This window comes from Xiphophorus hellerii, chromosome 19 (genome assembly GCF_003331165.1).
Source record: "Xiphophorus hellerii strain 12219 chromosome 19, Xiphophorus_hellerii-4.1, whole genome shotgun sequence".
Taxonomy (NCBI): Eukaryota; Metazoa; Chordata; class Actinopteri; order Cyprinodontiformes; family Poeciliidae; genus Xiphophorus; species Xiphophorus hellerii.
In genome coordinates, this window is record NC_045690.1 from 13,036,763 (window position 1) to 13,049,631 (window position 12,869).

General features: G+C 38.5%; 2 protein-coding genes across 3 annotated transcripts; one reads left to right on the top strand and one right to left on the bottom strand.

Moving 5' to 3' along the window:
* Positions 1-182: 182 nt before the first annotated feature.
* msh4 (mutS homolog 4) lies at positions 183-9,744 on the bottom strand. Its single transcript, XM_032548220.1, has 20 exons — positions 9,252-9,744; positions 8,409-8,543; positions 8,154-8,317; positions 7,967-8,077; positions 7,761-7,876; positions 6,963-7,136; positions 6,702-6,874; positions 6,547-6,614; positions 6,366-6,440; positions 6,218-6,282; positions 5,274-5,443; positions 5,053-5,189; positions 4,811-4,914; positions 4,241-4,365; positions 2,766-2,966; positions 2,560-2,678; positions 2,326-2,454; positions 1,912-2,086; positions 1,740-1,828; positions 183-611 (listed from the first exon to the last, which is right to left on the bottom strand). The coding sequence occupies exons 1-20, from the start codon at positions 9,460-9,462 to the stop codon at positions 414-416; spliced, it is 2,739 nt and encodes a 912-aa protein (XP_032404111.1). The 5' UTR covers positions 9,463-9,744; the 3' UTR covers positions 183-413.
* Positions 3,296-11,900, top strand: vcpkmt (valosin containing protein lysine (K) methyltransferase). Of its 2 annotated transcripts, XM_032548222.1 has the most exons (6): positions 3,296-3,488; positions 10,300-10,381; positions 10,500-10,613; positions 10,706-10,778; positions 11,430-11,549; positions 11,626-11,900. In XM_032548222.1, the coding sequence occupies exons 1-6, from the start codon at positions 3,311-3,313 to the stop codon at positions 11,728-11,730; spliced, it is 672 nt and encodes a 223-aa protein (XP_032404113.1). In that variant the 5' UTR covers positions 3,296-3,310; the 3' UTR covers positions 11,731-11,900. The 2 variants fall into 2 exon arrangements, with proteins under 2 accessions (XP_032404113.1, XP_032404112.1); XM_032548221.1 differs by lacking the exon at positions 3,296-3,488 and having other exon boundaries at positions 9,946-10,381.
* The last annotated feature ends 969 nt before the right edge of the window (positions 11,901-12,869 follow it).

A 12,869-nucleotide genomic window follows, 5' to 3' on the forward strand; every position in this document is an offset into this window, starting at 1 on the left:
GGCTTATTGCTAATTTAACATTTTATTGTTTTTTTTATTTCAGCTTTTGCTTAGATTTTTTATTGCAAATATGTTTGCTCTTATCTAAAAAACAAAAACACAAAAATAGGAAAATATTGGCAATGGAAGATTTCATAGTTTTCCCATAATGTAAATAACAACAAAAACTACTGTATAACCAATTCATATGTTACTGAACTGATATAATTAGCCAGCAATTATTTTCAGAAAACATCAAACAATACTGAATAACAGGCAAATCATCACAGTAATACAACTGCCCAGGCAGGATAACTTATCAAATAAATAACACCACAGTTAGAATTAAAACAACGCAGTTATTAAATATGTAAGGTTTGGTCAGTAACAATGAAAGGACAGTTATCTCCCTAAAGAAGGGCAGAGTCATTCATTCATTCCTCCACTGTGTCACTGAGCCTTGCTGGAGCTGCAGCCTGCAGCTCCGCCTCATACTGCTTCTTCAGTCCTTTCAGATACATACGCAGGCTCTCCGGATCCAGTCTTGAATTTCTGGCAGTCTGCAAGAGGCGAGTTGCCAGGTGGTACACAGCTCTCTGTCTCTGCGTTTCTGGATCAATGGGATGTTTGGCCTGAAAGTGTCAAACAGATGCTAATTTTAGTCTATTCCTAAAATTTATTATTTAAAATTTCCAGTTATTAATGTCATGTCAGAAAAATACTTTTAGCATTGGGGCAGTTTAATGTCAGCCTATGTGGCTGCATATTGTACTTACACACTTTTAACAGCATAAGTGCAAAATCTTTATAGAATATGGTGGCAAATATTTTTGCTAGCATGAGAAGCCACACTCCATCCCCTGAGGTTTTACTAAGTTTCTCACTCTACAATAGATCTTTCGCAGAGATCAACACAAAATATGTAATAATTTTGAAGTGAGAGGAAAGTGATATATGGCAAATGAAATTGTAAAAAGTCAGATGTGCGTCTGCATTCAGACAATTTTACTCTGATTTCTCTAAATAAAATCTAGGTGACTTCTAAAGGCAACAACTGCCTTCATTAGTCACCTAAAAGAGCCCATTTGTGTGGACTTTATCCCTGACATGTCACTGTGTGTTTAGTTCAGCAGATTAAAATGAAAAGAGTATGACAACTGCAATCCTACCAAGACTTGGTCGTCCACCTAAACTGACAGACCTGGGCAAAAAGGGCATACATACACATATCATGCAATAATTAAAAATGAACATCCTCCTGAATACACAATCCCTATTTTGAAACACGGTGTTGGCAGCATCCTGCTGTGGGGATGCTTTTCTGTGTCAGGGATATAGAATCGTGTCAGAAAGGACATTAATTGAGCTAATTCTAGAAAAAACCTGCTGCTGTTAGGGGATTGGAAAAGATATTGATGTCTGAGTCATCTGTCTGAGCTTGAGCTGTTTTCACAGAATGGGTCAAAATTCTTAGATGTGCAAAACTGGGAAGACTAGCAGCTGGGTTTGCAACAAAAGGTGGTTCTAAAAACTTTGGACTCAACGCAGATTAAAATATGCAGGTCACAATTTTTGGATTTTTATTAGTAAAAATGTTCTTCTCCACAAATTTGCACTAGATTTTGTTTTATTTATCGTATAAATTCCCCAACAAGAGAGAAGTTTAAAGCTGAAACACATTAGACAGTTTCAGGGCTATGGATAACTTATTACAGAACTATCAGAACAAAATGTCTAAATCTGATCTCTATGGACATTACCAGAAGCTGCTGGCTGACTTTACAGGCAACCAACTTCGCCTCTTGGATTATACTTGGAGGAAGTGAGGTCATCTCAGCTGCTCTCAAACCTAAATCAGAAAAAACTGTGTCCTGTAATGACTTTCATATCAAACTTTAACAAGGCTGTTCCTGAAATACGCCGACTGGTTACCGTATTGTCTTTCTTCGGCGCATCCTCGACTCAGCAGATATGTATACACCACTTGCTCAGCACCAGAGTCTCTGTTGCGTGTGTGCTGAACCTCCATGTGCTGGTTTTCCACGTTAGGATAGAGAGACGCCAGCTGACAGAGCTCCAGAAAGTGTGTCGCAAACAGAGTGAACGCCTTGCAAAGAAGAGGAAAAATCGAACACACCTTCAAGTTCAAAACACCTATTATGATAAGTGTTTTGACAGCATAGGATGCCTTTGTTTGTTCTGCTACTTTAAGTTCACCAGGAAGGTGTATCACAAGCTATTAGAAAGGAGGTAAATGGCTAAGAAACAGCAAAGGAATCTGAATGATCTGGTTTTTAATTCAGAAAGGGGAGTGGCAGAATTCAACTGTACTGGTGCATTTTTCACCTTTAGGCCAAGGAGGAACTCACAAACTGAGTGACAGATTCCAATGCCTTCTTCAGCACTAGTGCCACGCCCCAATTCATCTATAATGGTCAATGACCTGTCACTCGCATTGTGGATTATGTAAGACACCTGAAAGAAACAAAAAGTGTTAGAGATTAAGCTTTCCTTTTTATATCACATGAAACAATCTGTGCAATCTTTATGCAAAAAAAAATCCCCAAAAAGCCCCTATACCTCCTTCATTTCCAACATGAAGGTAGAAGAGTTGGTCTCAAAATCATCATCAACACCAATTCTGGTGAAAATCTGATCAGCGATCCGGAAAGAGGCATACTCAGCTGGGACAAAAGAGCCTTGAAGAACATAAACACAGAAGTCATGACGCAAGATTAAGCTAAGCGCACGGCACAATTTATAAGGTTAGGATATAAGCTGCTGACCTATTTGGGCCATGATCTGACACAGCGCCACCTGTTTGAGGTATGTAGATTTGCCGCTCATGTTTGGTCCTGTTACGATGACAAAGTTGCTGCCCTCGGAGATGTAGGTATTGTTTGAGACAGGCTGCTGTCGGGCCATTCGCTCCAAGATGGGGTGACGACCTTGTTTGATGGCCAAGGTGTCTGTAAACTCTGGACGCACTGGCGGCCACAGCAGAACAGCACATTCACGTCACTTTTGTCTGCCGTTTTGTCTTCCAGGCATATCAGTGACAACAACAGCAAAATACTGTAAAAGCATTTGCAATGTTCTAAATCCATCAGCGCATTTAAATAAATTCCTGATTAGTCGCAAGCTGGTTGTAAAATAAGCCGCAGTATCATAAAACCAGCCATTTCTGTGTGAAAATATGCACCGGTTACAGACAGTTGGCGGCTGCAGTTGTCTCTGCAAATACAGCACATCAGTGAGGGCTTATATAAGAAGGGTAATCTGAGTACAAGCTGGCTTGGACAGAAAGGGGGCAGGCAGTCAGCATGCATCAATGAAGAGACAGTTTCAGACAGCTGAGGCCCAGCAATCGCCACCCACGTGGCTGATGGGGGTGGAGCCGCATGCGAAAAGAACCGAGCCCAGCAGAGAGTCAGGCTTAGCAGAGCAAGCAGTTCATGGCGGTCTAACGGAGCCACCTTCCTCTAGACAGCAGATCAAACTTCATGGAGGTAATACTGAGTACACAGCACTGGAAAAGTGCACTATGAACGTTTTCACATTTTGTCACTTAATGATTATAATCTGCAAACTTTGATCAATTTTATTTGGATTTTTTTTATTAACAAGACTGTTCCTTGCTATGACAAGACATTTTAACTTATAACATGAGAAAATGCCTTGTTACACTGGCAGATTATTTTACTTATAGCTAGTACTTATTCATTATTGACTTAAAACAAGCTCCTATATTGTGTGGAGAAGTTAGTTGTTAGTTTTGTCTTATTTCAAAGGGACTACAGTATTTTCACTAGGAACTAGACCATAAATACTTAGTAAGATTTTGTGTTTTTGGAGTGTGGTGGCATGATGCTTCCACCACAATGGTCCACTATGGAAATGGTTTGATTAGGGTGATGGTAAGTGGCTTGTACTTGTACATATCTAGACTACAATCACTGATTATGGAAGGTAGGCTGCCATTCAATTAGAGCCACCAACTGACTGATATAAATGGAGTGAGGATTTGAACCAGCAACCCATCAGTTGTGGGACAAAATCCCTACGTTCTGAACCACTTTCACTGTTTTAGTGTCATCTACCACTCTGCCAGATTTGTGGAGTGACTAAACTAGTTTACCACAAAAAATCTCAATAAAATACACTGACGTTTGTCTCTGTTATGTGACAAAATGTTAAAAAGCTCAAGGTTTATACATCATTTGGTAAAGCACTATCTTTGATGAAACTGGTTTTCACTTACCGTAGTCTGAGATTGTGCATGCATTGGCCAGCGAGAGCAACATGTCCAACATGGATACAGTGTCAGAAAGTTTGTACAGGCAGTGGATGTGCTCATGGATGGTTGTAAGAAGTTGGCATATAACCCTATTGAAACACAGATAAGGAGTATAATAAATTTTACCTTATAAATAGCCCCCTCTAGTGGACATTTGATGACAAAGACAAGCCTCAAAAGATATAATGTCAGTTTTCTCACTAAAATACTCCAGTTGGGTTGCTGGTTATGGTTTTAATGACTAAAATAAGTATTGTTTTGCTGTGAGAAAATTGCTAATGGGTCACTGGCACCACACAAAGTAAAAAGATTCAGTGAAATATTTCAAAGCTCTGAAAGGTACAGTAATTTTTTACAAAGGCATTGCTGGGTACAATGAGATAATGAATTTACTAATCTTGCCCTTATATTTGATTTTCTTTAGGGAAGAACAGCCCTAGTGGAAAAACATATACGTTTTGAATTGAAATTAATCAGTGCAGTTAAAATTAGTTATAAAGTTGTTTGTGAAAGGATAGATAGTTGTCTTCTCACACATAAGACATGTGGAAAATCTCCCTCAGCGCTTCATCACAGCGACCATTCATCTTAATCAGGTCTGCAGTGGTAAAGCCATAACTGTTCTTCTGCTTGGTGACCTGAAATAGAAGATTTTCAAGAAGCAGCTTTAGTGACTACTGAAGTTAGTTTCTTTTACTACCTAGTAGTGCTCCACTGTCTGCCTCTGTCTCACCACAACCTAGTCTGCTTGGGGAGTCATTTTAAAAGGATCCTACCTTGATGAACTCTGGGGGTAGTTTGCCCTCCGGTAAAACCACTCCATCCAGCTTCATCTGGATAAAGAATCCCCGGGTCGTACTGAAACTAGTGCGCAACAGAAAGCCGTATTTCTCCCCCAAGTTGTTCACAAGACCTATACACAGCAAAGGGACGCACACAAAGTCATCAGATATGGATGCATCATACAAATGATGCAAGAGAATTTTTACTAAAGAACCTGCAATGTCGTCTACAATTTCAGTGTAAACTCGGCGTGCGATGTCGAGGAACGCATTGATGTTGGGTCGCACTGCGTAACACTTCTGGGTCCGCATGTTCAGGCTTCCTTTTAAATATGTGGTGTCATAATTAACCACAGTCTTGATCTGCTCAAGGATTATGTCAAATCTGTAGGAAAACAAAATGCACACACTGTTTTAGAAAGGTTAAGTAGTGAGAAAAATCTATTGAAACTCCTGACAAACATATATGCAAGCCTGAAAAGGCTACTTTATTCCAGTATCATTTCATACTGTAACATTTAGAAAAATCCGGCCTTCAAAATTGGGACTTTAACTGAACCCCTTTGATTTAGTCAGATGAACATTTGTATGAATATTTGGAAAAGTACCTTACAGCCGTTGTTAAGTATGGTGGAGTATGTCATGCTATGGGCTTTTTTCTATTAAAATAGATCATCAATGGGTTTCAACACAATAAGCCTACACATCTGGGAAATTAGCACATGAGTTATTCTGAACTCATGAGACGATGAGGTCATATTTTATTGCTGAATAGAACCCAAATGCAGGCAGCAGATAAGCAAGATGGAATCTAAGGGATATTTATATTCACTATGAACAGGTGTACAAGCTTACAGAAAACTAAAGATGACAGAGAACAAAAAACCCAAACGGACAAAAGTGAGAGCAACAAGGTAGCATAAGGTAGCTTACAAGGTAGCTTAATATGTATCAGCTGTGAGAGAGCACAGACTGAGGCACGAATGGTAAATGGTAAAAGATCATGAAATGATATAGAAGGTACAATAAAAGCAGTACAATTAGTCAACAGGGGTTGAATGTTTATTATTTTAAGGATATTTACATATCTTTACCGAGGGTGCCAGTTGGTTTAGTACATATTTCCAATTTGAATTTAAAGTTAAAAAAGCCTTTTTACCGGTTGTCCTCCAGCGTTGCACTGTATGCCTTTAGCAGAGCTGCATTGCATGTCTTTAACACCTCCTGTTTGATATGTGCAATGTTAAGTTGGCTTTTTAAAAATCTGCATATGGATGTTTATTGAATGATGACCAGCAGGTACCGACCCTTAACTGTGGCACCAGATCCAGTGTGTGTTTCAGCTGGATGACATGCGTAATCTTAGATTCAGCAGCTTGAGCCTGCAGGATTAACAACGTACCACTAATGAGAAATGCAAAAAACGTGAGCAACAGAAAAAAAAAATCTATAGACCATAAAGCTGCGAAAAAAAACCCCTGCATGCACCGTTTCCTGTTTTGGAATCTGAACGAGTACGGAGAGCAGCCGGTCAATGTCCAGGAAATGACCTATTGCTGAGGGGGAAAGAACACACTTTGTTATGCATCATCTGTATTTGTTAAATTTGCATGTATGATTTAATAAAAAGGTAGCTCCTAAACCATTCTTTAGGCCGAAGAAGAGCTCCTCATTTTGCAGCAGCTCCTGAATGGCGTCCAAGCGTATGGTTATAGTATCCACATCAAGAAGAGGTTCCAGAATATTGGAGCGCAGCCTTCTCGCTCCACCAGGTGTTTTCGTATGATTGAGTACTCCTAAAAGAGTATAGTCACTTCTGTCCAAAGGCAAACAAAGACGGACAAAAAATGTGTTCAGTTATTATGTAAAGACATTGTGATTTTGCAGGTGCTTTCCTCTCTTACCTGTTGTCTCTGCTATTAACCACCAACTCCAAGTTAGCTGCAGAGGCCGAGTCGATCATAGCCGTCTGTTCACTTCCCTTAAAGATCACTTTTAGAGACTTGGCAGCATAAAACGAGCTCTGAATGAACTCCAAGTATTTCAGCAAAGCAGCTGCCGTTGCTAGGCAATAATACCTAAAATGGTAATGATATTAGGTAAATAAAAACTTGCAGGGTTATAGCAGAGTAACAGTGCCGGTCAGGTTTACATAAACACATCAACAGCATGAATGTCACATTTGTTTTCAGCTTTACGTTATGCTTTTTTAGGGTTTTCATATTAATAACAGGTTCAGTTTCGAAAACTTTCGAAAACAAATGTTTTGCATACAAGTTGTAACTTATTGTGGGTTTTTCAAATATACACACCCCAACTCATACTTTGATAAATACCCTTAAGTTCTAGAGAAATAACTAGACCTCATAAAAATTGGATGGCACAAAGACAGATTTTAAGAGTAGTCCATACATTTTCAATAGAGTGGATGTTGTGGCCATTTCCGCAGACATGTTAGTGCACTTTGCATCCTCCAGAATCAGTTTAAATGAGTGTTTGAGACAACTGTTGTACTCAAACACCAAATGTCCTCATTTTTAAAATTCATTAAAGCTGTTTAATGTCAACACTCCACATAAGAACTTTTCTAATTAATTGTAAAGAGCTCAAACTTGATATGACATTCATGTTAATGGTTAATGGTGAATGTATCCAAACTTCTGACCAGTATACTTCATGCTTTCATGGACTTTGCAGCTTACTTTGCTTGCACCTCCATTAGAACAGTGCCAAATTCTGGAGCACAGAGCTGCTGTATGTACTCCATCCCTTTCTTCTCATTATAGTACTTTCTCTGGATTGCAGTGAGATTTACACCCTGAAAAACAAAACTTTAACATACTAAAAGTGATCGATAGATTTTTATTTTTGAAAAAAAATTATAAAAAATTTTATAATGTTTTTATACTGGAAAATTCTCTGTGATGAGCTTGAAGAGTTTTGTCCATTTCCCCTTCTCATTGGCTGTATCTGGCATCAGGATTTCCATCGGCATCAAGATGTGAAGCCTGGTTATCACCTTCAAAGGGAAAAATAAACAACTCTTTGTGTGTTTCATGTCTTATAATCACTCAAGAAGAAATTAATAGGTTCACCTTGGCATACGTCCCTGTGTCTGCAAACTGAGAAAGTACGAGTTCTGGACATTTTAAGTCAATACTGGCCATGCCAATCTCTCCTCTGGCCAAACCTCGCCCTTCAACTACCGCTACTATCACAGAGGCACCAGAAGTTGTGGAAACAGACGAGACACTTGTTCCTGTCAAGAGTGACCATTTAGAAATCAGCTCAAAAGGGATTACTTAATATAAGTTTTATTTCAGGAACTCGTGGCTGTGTAAGGTGTCAACCTGTCGGTCCTGTAGATCCTGGTGTCCTCCTGAGTCTTGGTGTTCCTCCAGGAAAGCGAACAGAGGAAGTGTCTGAGGAAGACATAAGAACCGACGAGGCTGGTCGTCCCACCCTGACGCCATTCTGGCACTGACCTTCAAGAAAACCAGCATGTCAAAAACAAAATTTATCTTGTGGGAGCAATCCTATTCTACACTACCAGAATAAAATCTGAATGTCATAACACATAGACTGTAGATATTTTTGCTTTAAAAAATGTTCACATGCGCAGAACTGCTTATTTTTGTCTCATTACAAACGGGCAGGTTGTGGATGGAGGCTTGCCTTCCAGCAGAACAATGTCTAAAAATACGCTCAGAGCTGCAATAGGATAATTTGTAGAATGTCTGTGTGCAAGCCATGGGCGTAGGTTTGGGTACAGACGGTCGTGACATGTCAAGACCAATATTCAAGGGATATAAAATAGTCCCGACCAATTTTTGCCATATTAATTAAAAAAAAAAACAAAAAACATATGTATTCTTTAACAAAAACAAAATAAATAAACGAAAATCTACATTAATTAGTTTAGTAAGTTGTAAGGTCCCACCAAAACGTAGACCAAACCTACGCCCTTGGTGCAAGCCCAAATCAAACGCCAATTTTGTGGTAAGACTTGAACATTTCAGTTTAAGTTTTGAAAACTACGTTGTTGTTTTTTTGTATTTAGATTCAATCGCACAAGATACAAATGAACTAAAGTGTGGTTGTAACCTGACAAACAGTAAAAAAAAAAAAAAAAAAAAAGCCAACCTGTATGAATATTTTTACAAAACGCTGTATACCCTTGTTTTTAAAATCACCTGAGGCAATTCCTGGCTGTGATGGAGCATGACTTGAACTGGGAGTGTGAACATCTGAACTTCGGCAAGGCAGAGCGGAGGAGAGAGATGCAGGACAACAGGACGAGGCGTAGCCGGAGGGGGTAGCTTCCTTCAGGCCACTTCTGCCACAGGTTTGTCCAGGGTCTGAGGTCTCACTGCCGGTTATCTCCTCTGTGTTGCTCTGATACATTTTAAATTCTCATAAGAAAATTATAGTGGTTTAAAAAAGTCCAAACTGCGTACTCTATATATGTTCAAATCTATTTATCAGACTTAAATAAACAGTAAAGAGAGGATTTCAACATATTTCAAGCAGTTAGCAAAAATGGCTATTCTGACAAACAACGGAAGTTAGCATCTGCGCATGATGCTATCGCTACTGGCAAATGAAAACTTTATTTTGAAAGGTACTCTGGCGTATTTCCATGGAAGCGTTTAACTGTCAAAGCTAGGTAATAAATTCACGGGCAGTATCTGGTTGTAAAGAGAATGTCTATCGTTTCAACAAGATTTATATCTCATTGAACCGAAAGTTTGTTTTGATCAAATAAGAAAGGTTGTAACAGTAAAATGTCGGTCTTTTGGCCCTGCCTAGCAGGATATTTGACTTTAAGAAACAGATTTGGAAGCTGTGGAGTCAGATGTATTTCCTTTATGTATTTTTGAGAAATATTTGGTGCGCCCACCGAGTGAAAATGCAGCTACCAAATACTTGGGTGTACTTGCACCTCTTTGGCTGCTGTGTGCGCTCCCGACACAAGGGGAACAGTTTTTCACAGGGGGACATAATTTCGCACAGGACCGGAAGTTCTCTCAGTCATAACACCAATCGCTCCAACTTTGGTCAACATGGCGGCAGCAGAAATAGACAATAGCAAGTATTTTGTAAGAGAAATCGAAAAGAATAACGGATGCGTCTTAAGAATGAAGCAGTGCTACATAGGAGACGTTGGTTGTGTCGTCTGGGATGCAGCCATTGTTCTTGCTAAATATTTGGAGACTAAAACGTTTTATGACATGTCGATAGGAGTCAACGTGTGGTGCGGCAGGACTGTGGTGGAATTAGGTGCTGGGACAGGAGTAGTTGGTCTGATGGCAGCAACACTCGGGTGAGACTTTTTTTTTGTAAATCACCCCCGCTTCCTCAATCTTTCAGATTTGCTTTGCATCTTCATTTACTATATATATATATATATGTATATTTTTTTTTCCTTTAATTTTCTACAGTGCTCATGTCATAGTAACAGACCTAGAAGATTTGCAGTCCCTCCTGAATGTGAATATTCAGGAAAACCAGACACTCATTCAGAGTGGGTCCATATCTGCCAAGGTACTGAAATGGTTTGTACTTCTGTTTAATATTGCACTGCATTGATAAAATGTTTACGAGCTGCATATTTGCTGAACTCTAACCCGTTTCTTTGCTTTTAAAGGGGTGAGGATGTGTCTGAGCTATTGCCTCCTCCACATTACATTATCATGGCAGATTGCATATATTATGAGCAGGTATTGCGCAAACCCTCTCCTACTTATTCTTTTATGAAATGGAATAAATTAAACTGTGCTTTTTAAGTCTGTCACTTTAGAACCACCAACTTCAGTTATTTCATGTGGATTTTATCCACATAATCAACTCAAGGTAGAAGAGGAAATATTTTTAAAAAAGAGAAGATTTAGATGCATTTGTATTTGGCCCTCTTCACTTTTGTACTCCTGAATAAAATTCAGTTCCGTCAGTTTACTTTAGAAAACACAAGTAAAGAGGCCCATGATAAGGAAAAATCAACAGGATAGGCAAGACTAGCTGTTGATATGGCAACTATCGCGAGTGTACTGTTAAAGAAAATACCAACCAGAAGTCACTAAGGTCAGCAAAGAGTAATATTGAAATCTTTACGCCAAAGATCTGAGACCAGGTTAGCCTTGCAGTTGGATAGCAAACATAAAAATGCAGCCAATGGATTGTTTAGTTTAAATCATATTTATTTATTTGCATTGGTCTGCCACATAAGATTTCAAAGATACTCTGTGGTTTGAAGATATAATATGACAACAGGAATGAATACATTAATAAAGCACTATAATAATAATTTTGAGACTATAAAATGTATTCTTTGCTGTATTCCTCATTTTAAGTCATGGTTCAATCCTTCACAGTCTATAGGTCCACTGGTGGAGACCTTGAAGCAGCTATCTGGATCAGAGACCTCCATTATCTGCTGCTATGAGCAACGCACTGAGGGTGTTAATCCAGAAGTGGAAAATAAGTTTTTTGAGGTATAGATAGAAAAAAAAAAATTTCAGCTCAATATCCTTGATGTCTGATTTGCTGCCTTGCTTTTTTATTTTTCAGTTGCTGCAACGAAATTTCATCTATGAAACAATCCCTTCTGACAAACAGGACCCAGAGTTCAGCAGTCCCGACATCCATATTCTGCACATTCGAAGAAAAGACTGATTTTATAGCATAAAATTTGTTTTTCTACTAAGATTTATATCATTGTGAGAAAGATTTCAGACTGTGGCATTTAAAAAAACTTAAATAATCATTTGTACTTCTTAAAAATAGTTTACATTTCAAAACAGGAAGTTTTTAGGGTATAAAAATAAAATACTCTTGAACACTTATCTCAGCCTCTTCTTGATTACTCAGTTGCTTACAACAGGAAGAGGAAGTTAATAAAACAGTCTTACCCATTATGAACACTGGGGGGCAACAACTACTCAGATCCATGAACCAAGATTATTTAGTGTAAAACTTTGTGTTCAGTCAAATATAAACAGTTTCCTTCATTTGCACATAAATAATTTCATTCAATTAACATTCATGTGCTGCATCAAGTAAATAAAAAACTTACAATTTAGCCATGGTAGGTTAAATTGCATGGTTTTGTAAAGCAAAGTGAACACTACTGGGTTTTGCCCCCATATGAGAGGAATTCTATTCAGAGCTCCAGATTAAGAAGATTATAGCTCTTATTCAACCGTAAAACCATGAAGCATGCCCCACACTTTCTCACAGACACACGGGGCCCCCGACAGCATTTCTTGCTTTGTTTACACAGTAAGAACTGTAGCATAAAGAGCATGGGTGGCCTTCAGTACTCTGGCTAAGTGAAACAATGCAGATGGTCAGGGGAAGTTTAAAAGTCTGACAAAATACATTGATTACATCAATTACATTGAGGCTGGAGTCAATGTTTCAGTTGATAAACTAAGGAGAAGAAGAATTGGACTGTTTCAGATTAAAGTTTACACAGTCAATGATGATTTAGGGAGCCATGTAATCTGCTTCCGTTGGTTCATCCTGTTTTATCAAATTGTGAAGCTGTGAATAGTGAAAAATATAGAGCTCCACCTGCTTAAATTATTGTATCTGTCTGTAAGAAAAGTGGCAAAAATTAACTGCTTACGTTTTAACACAAGGTTGCTGTGGAAGAAGGAATTCTCTAATACTGGTATACTGGCTTTCTTAGACAGTATACAATGTTCTATGCTATATATTGTATTATATTTAGAATCTGAATCCATCTATATGAATACATTGAAATTGCTTTTGATAGGACATTGTTTAGATAATATTTTAAGAAATGAATC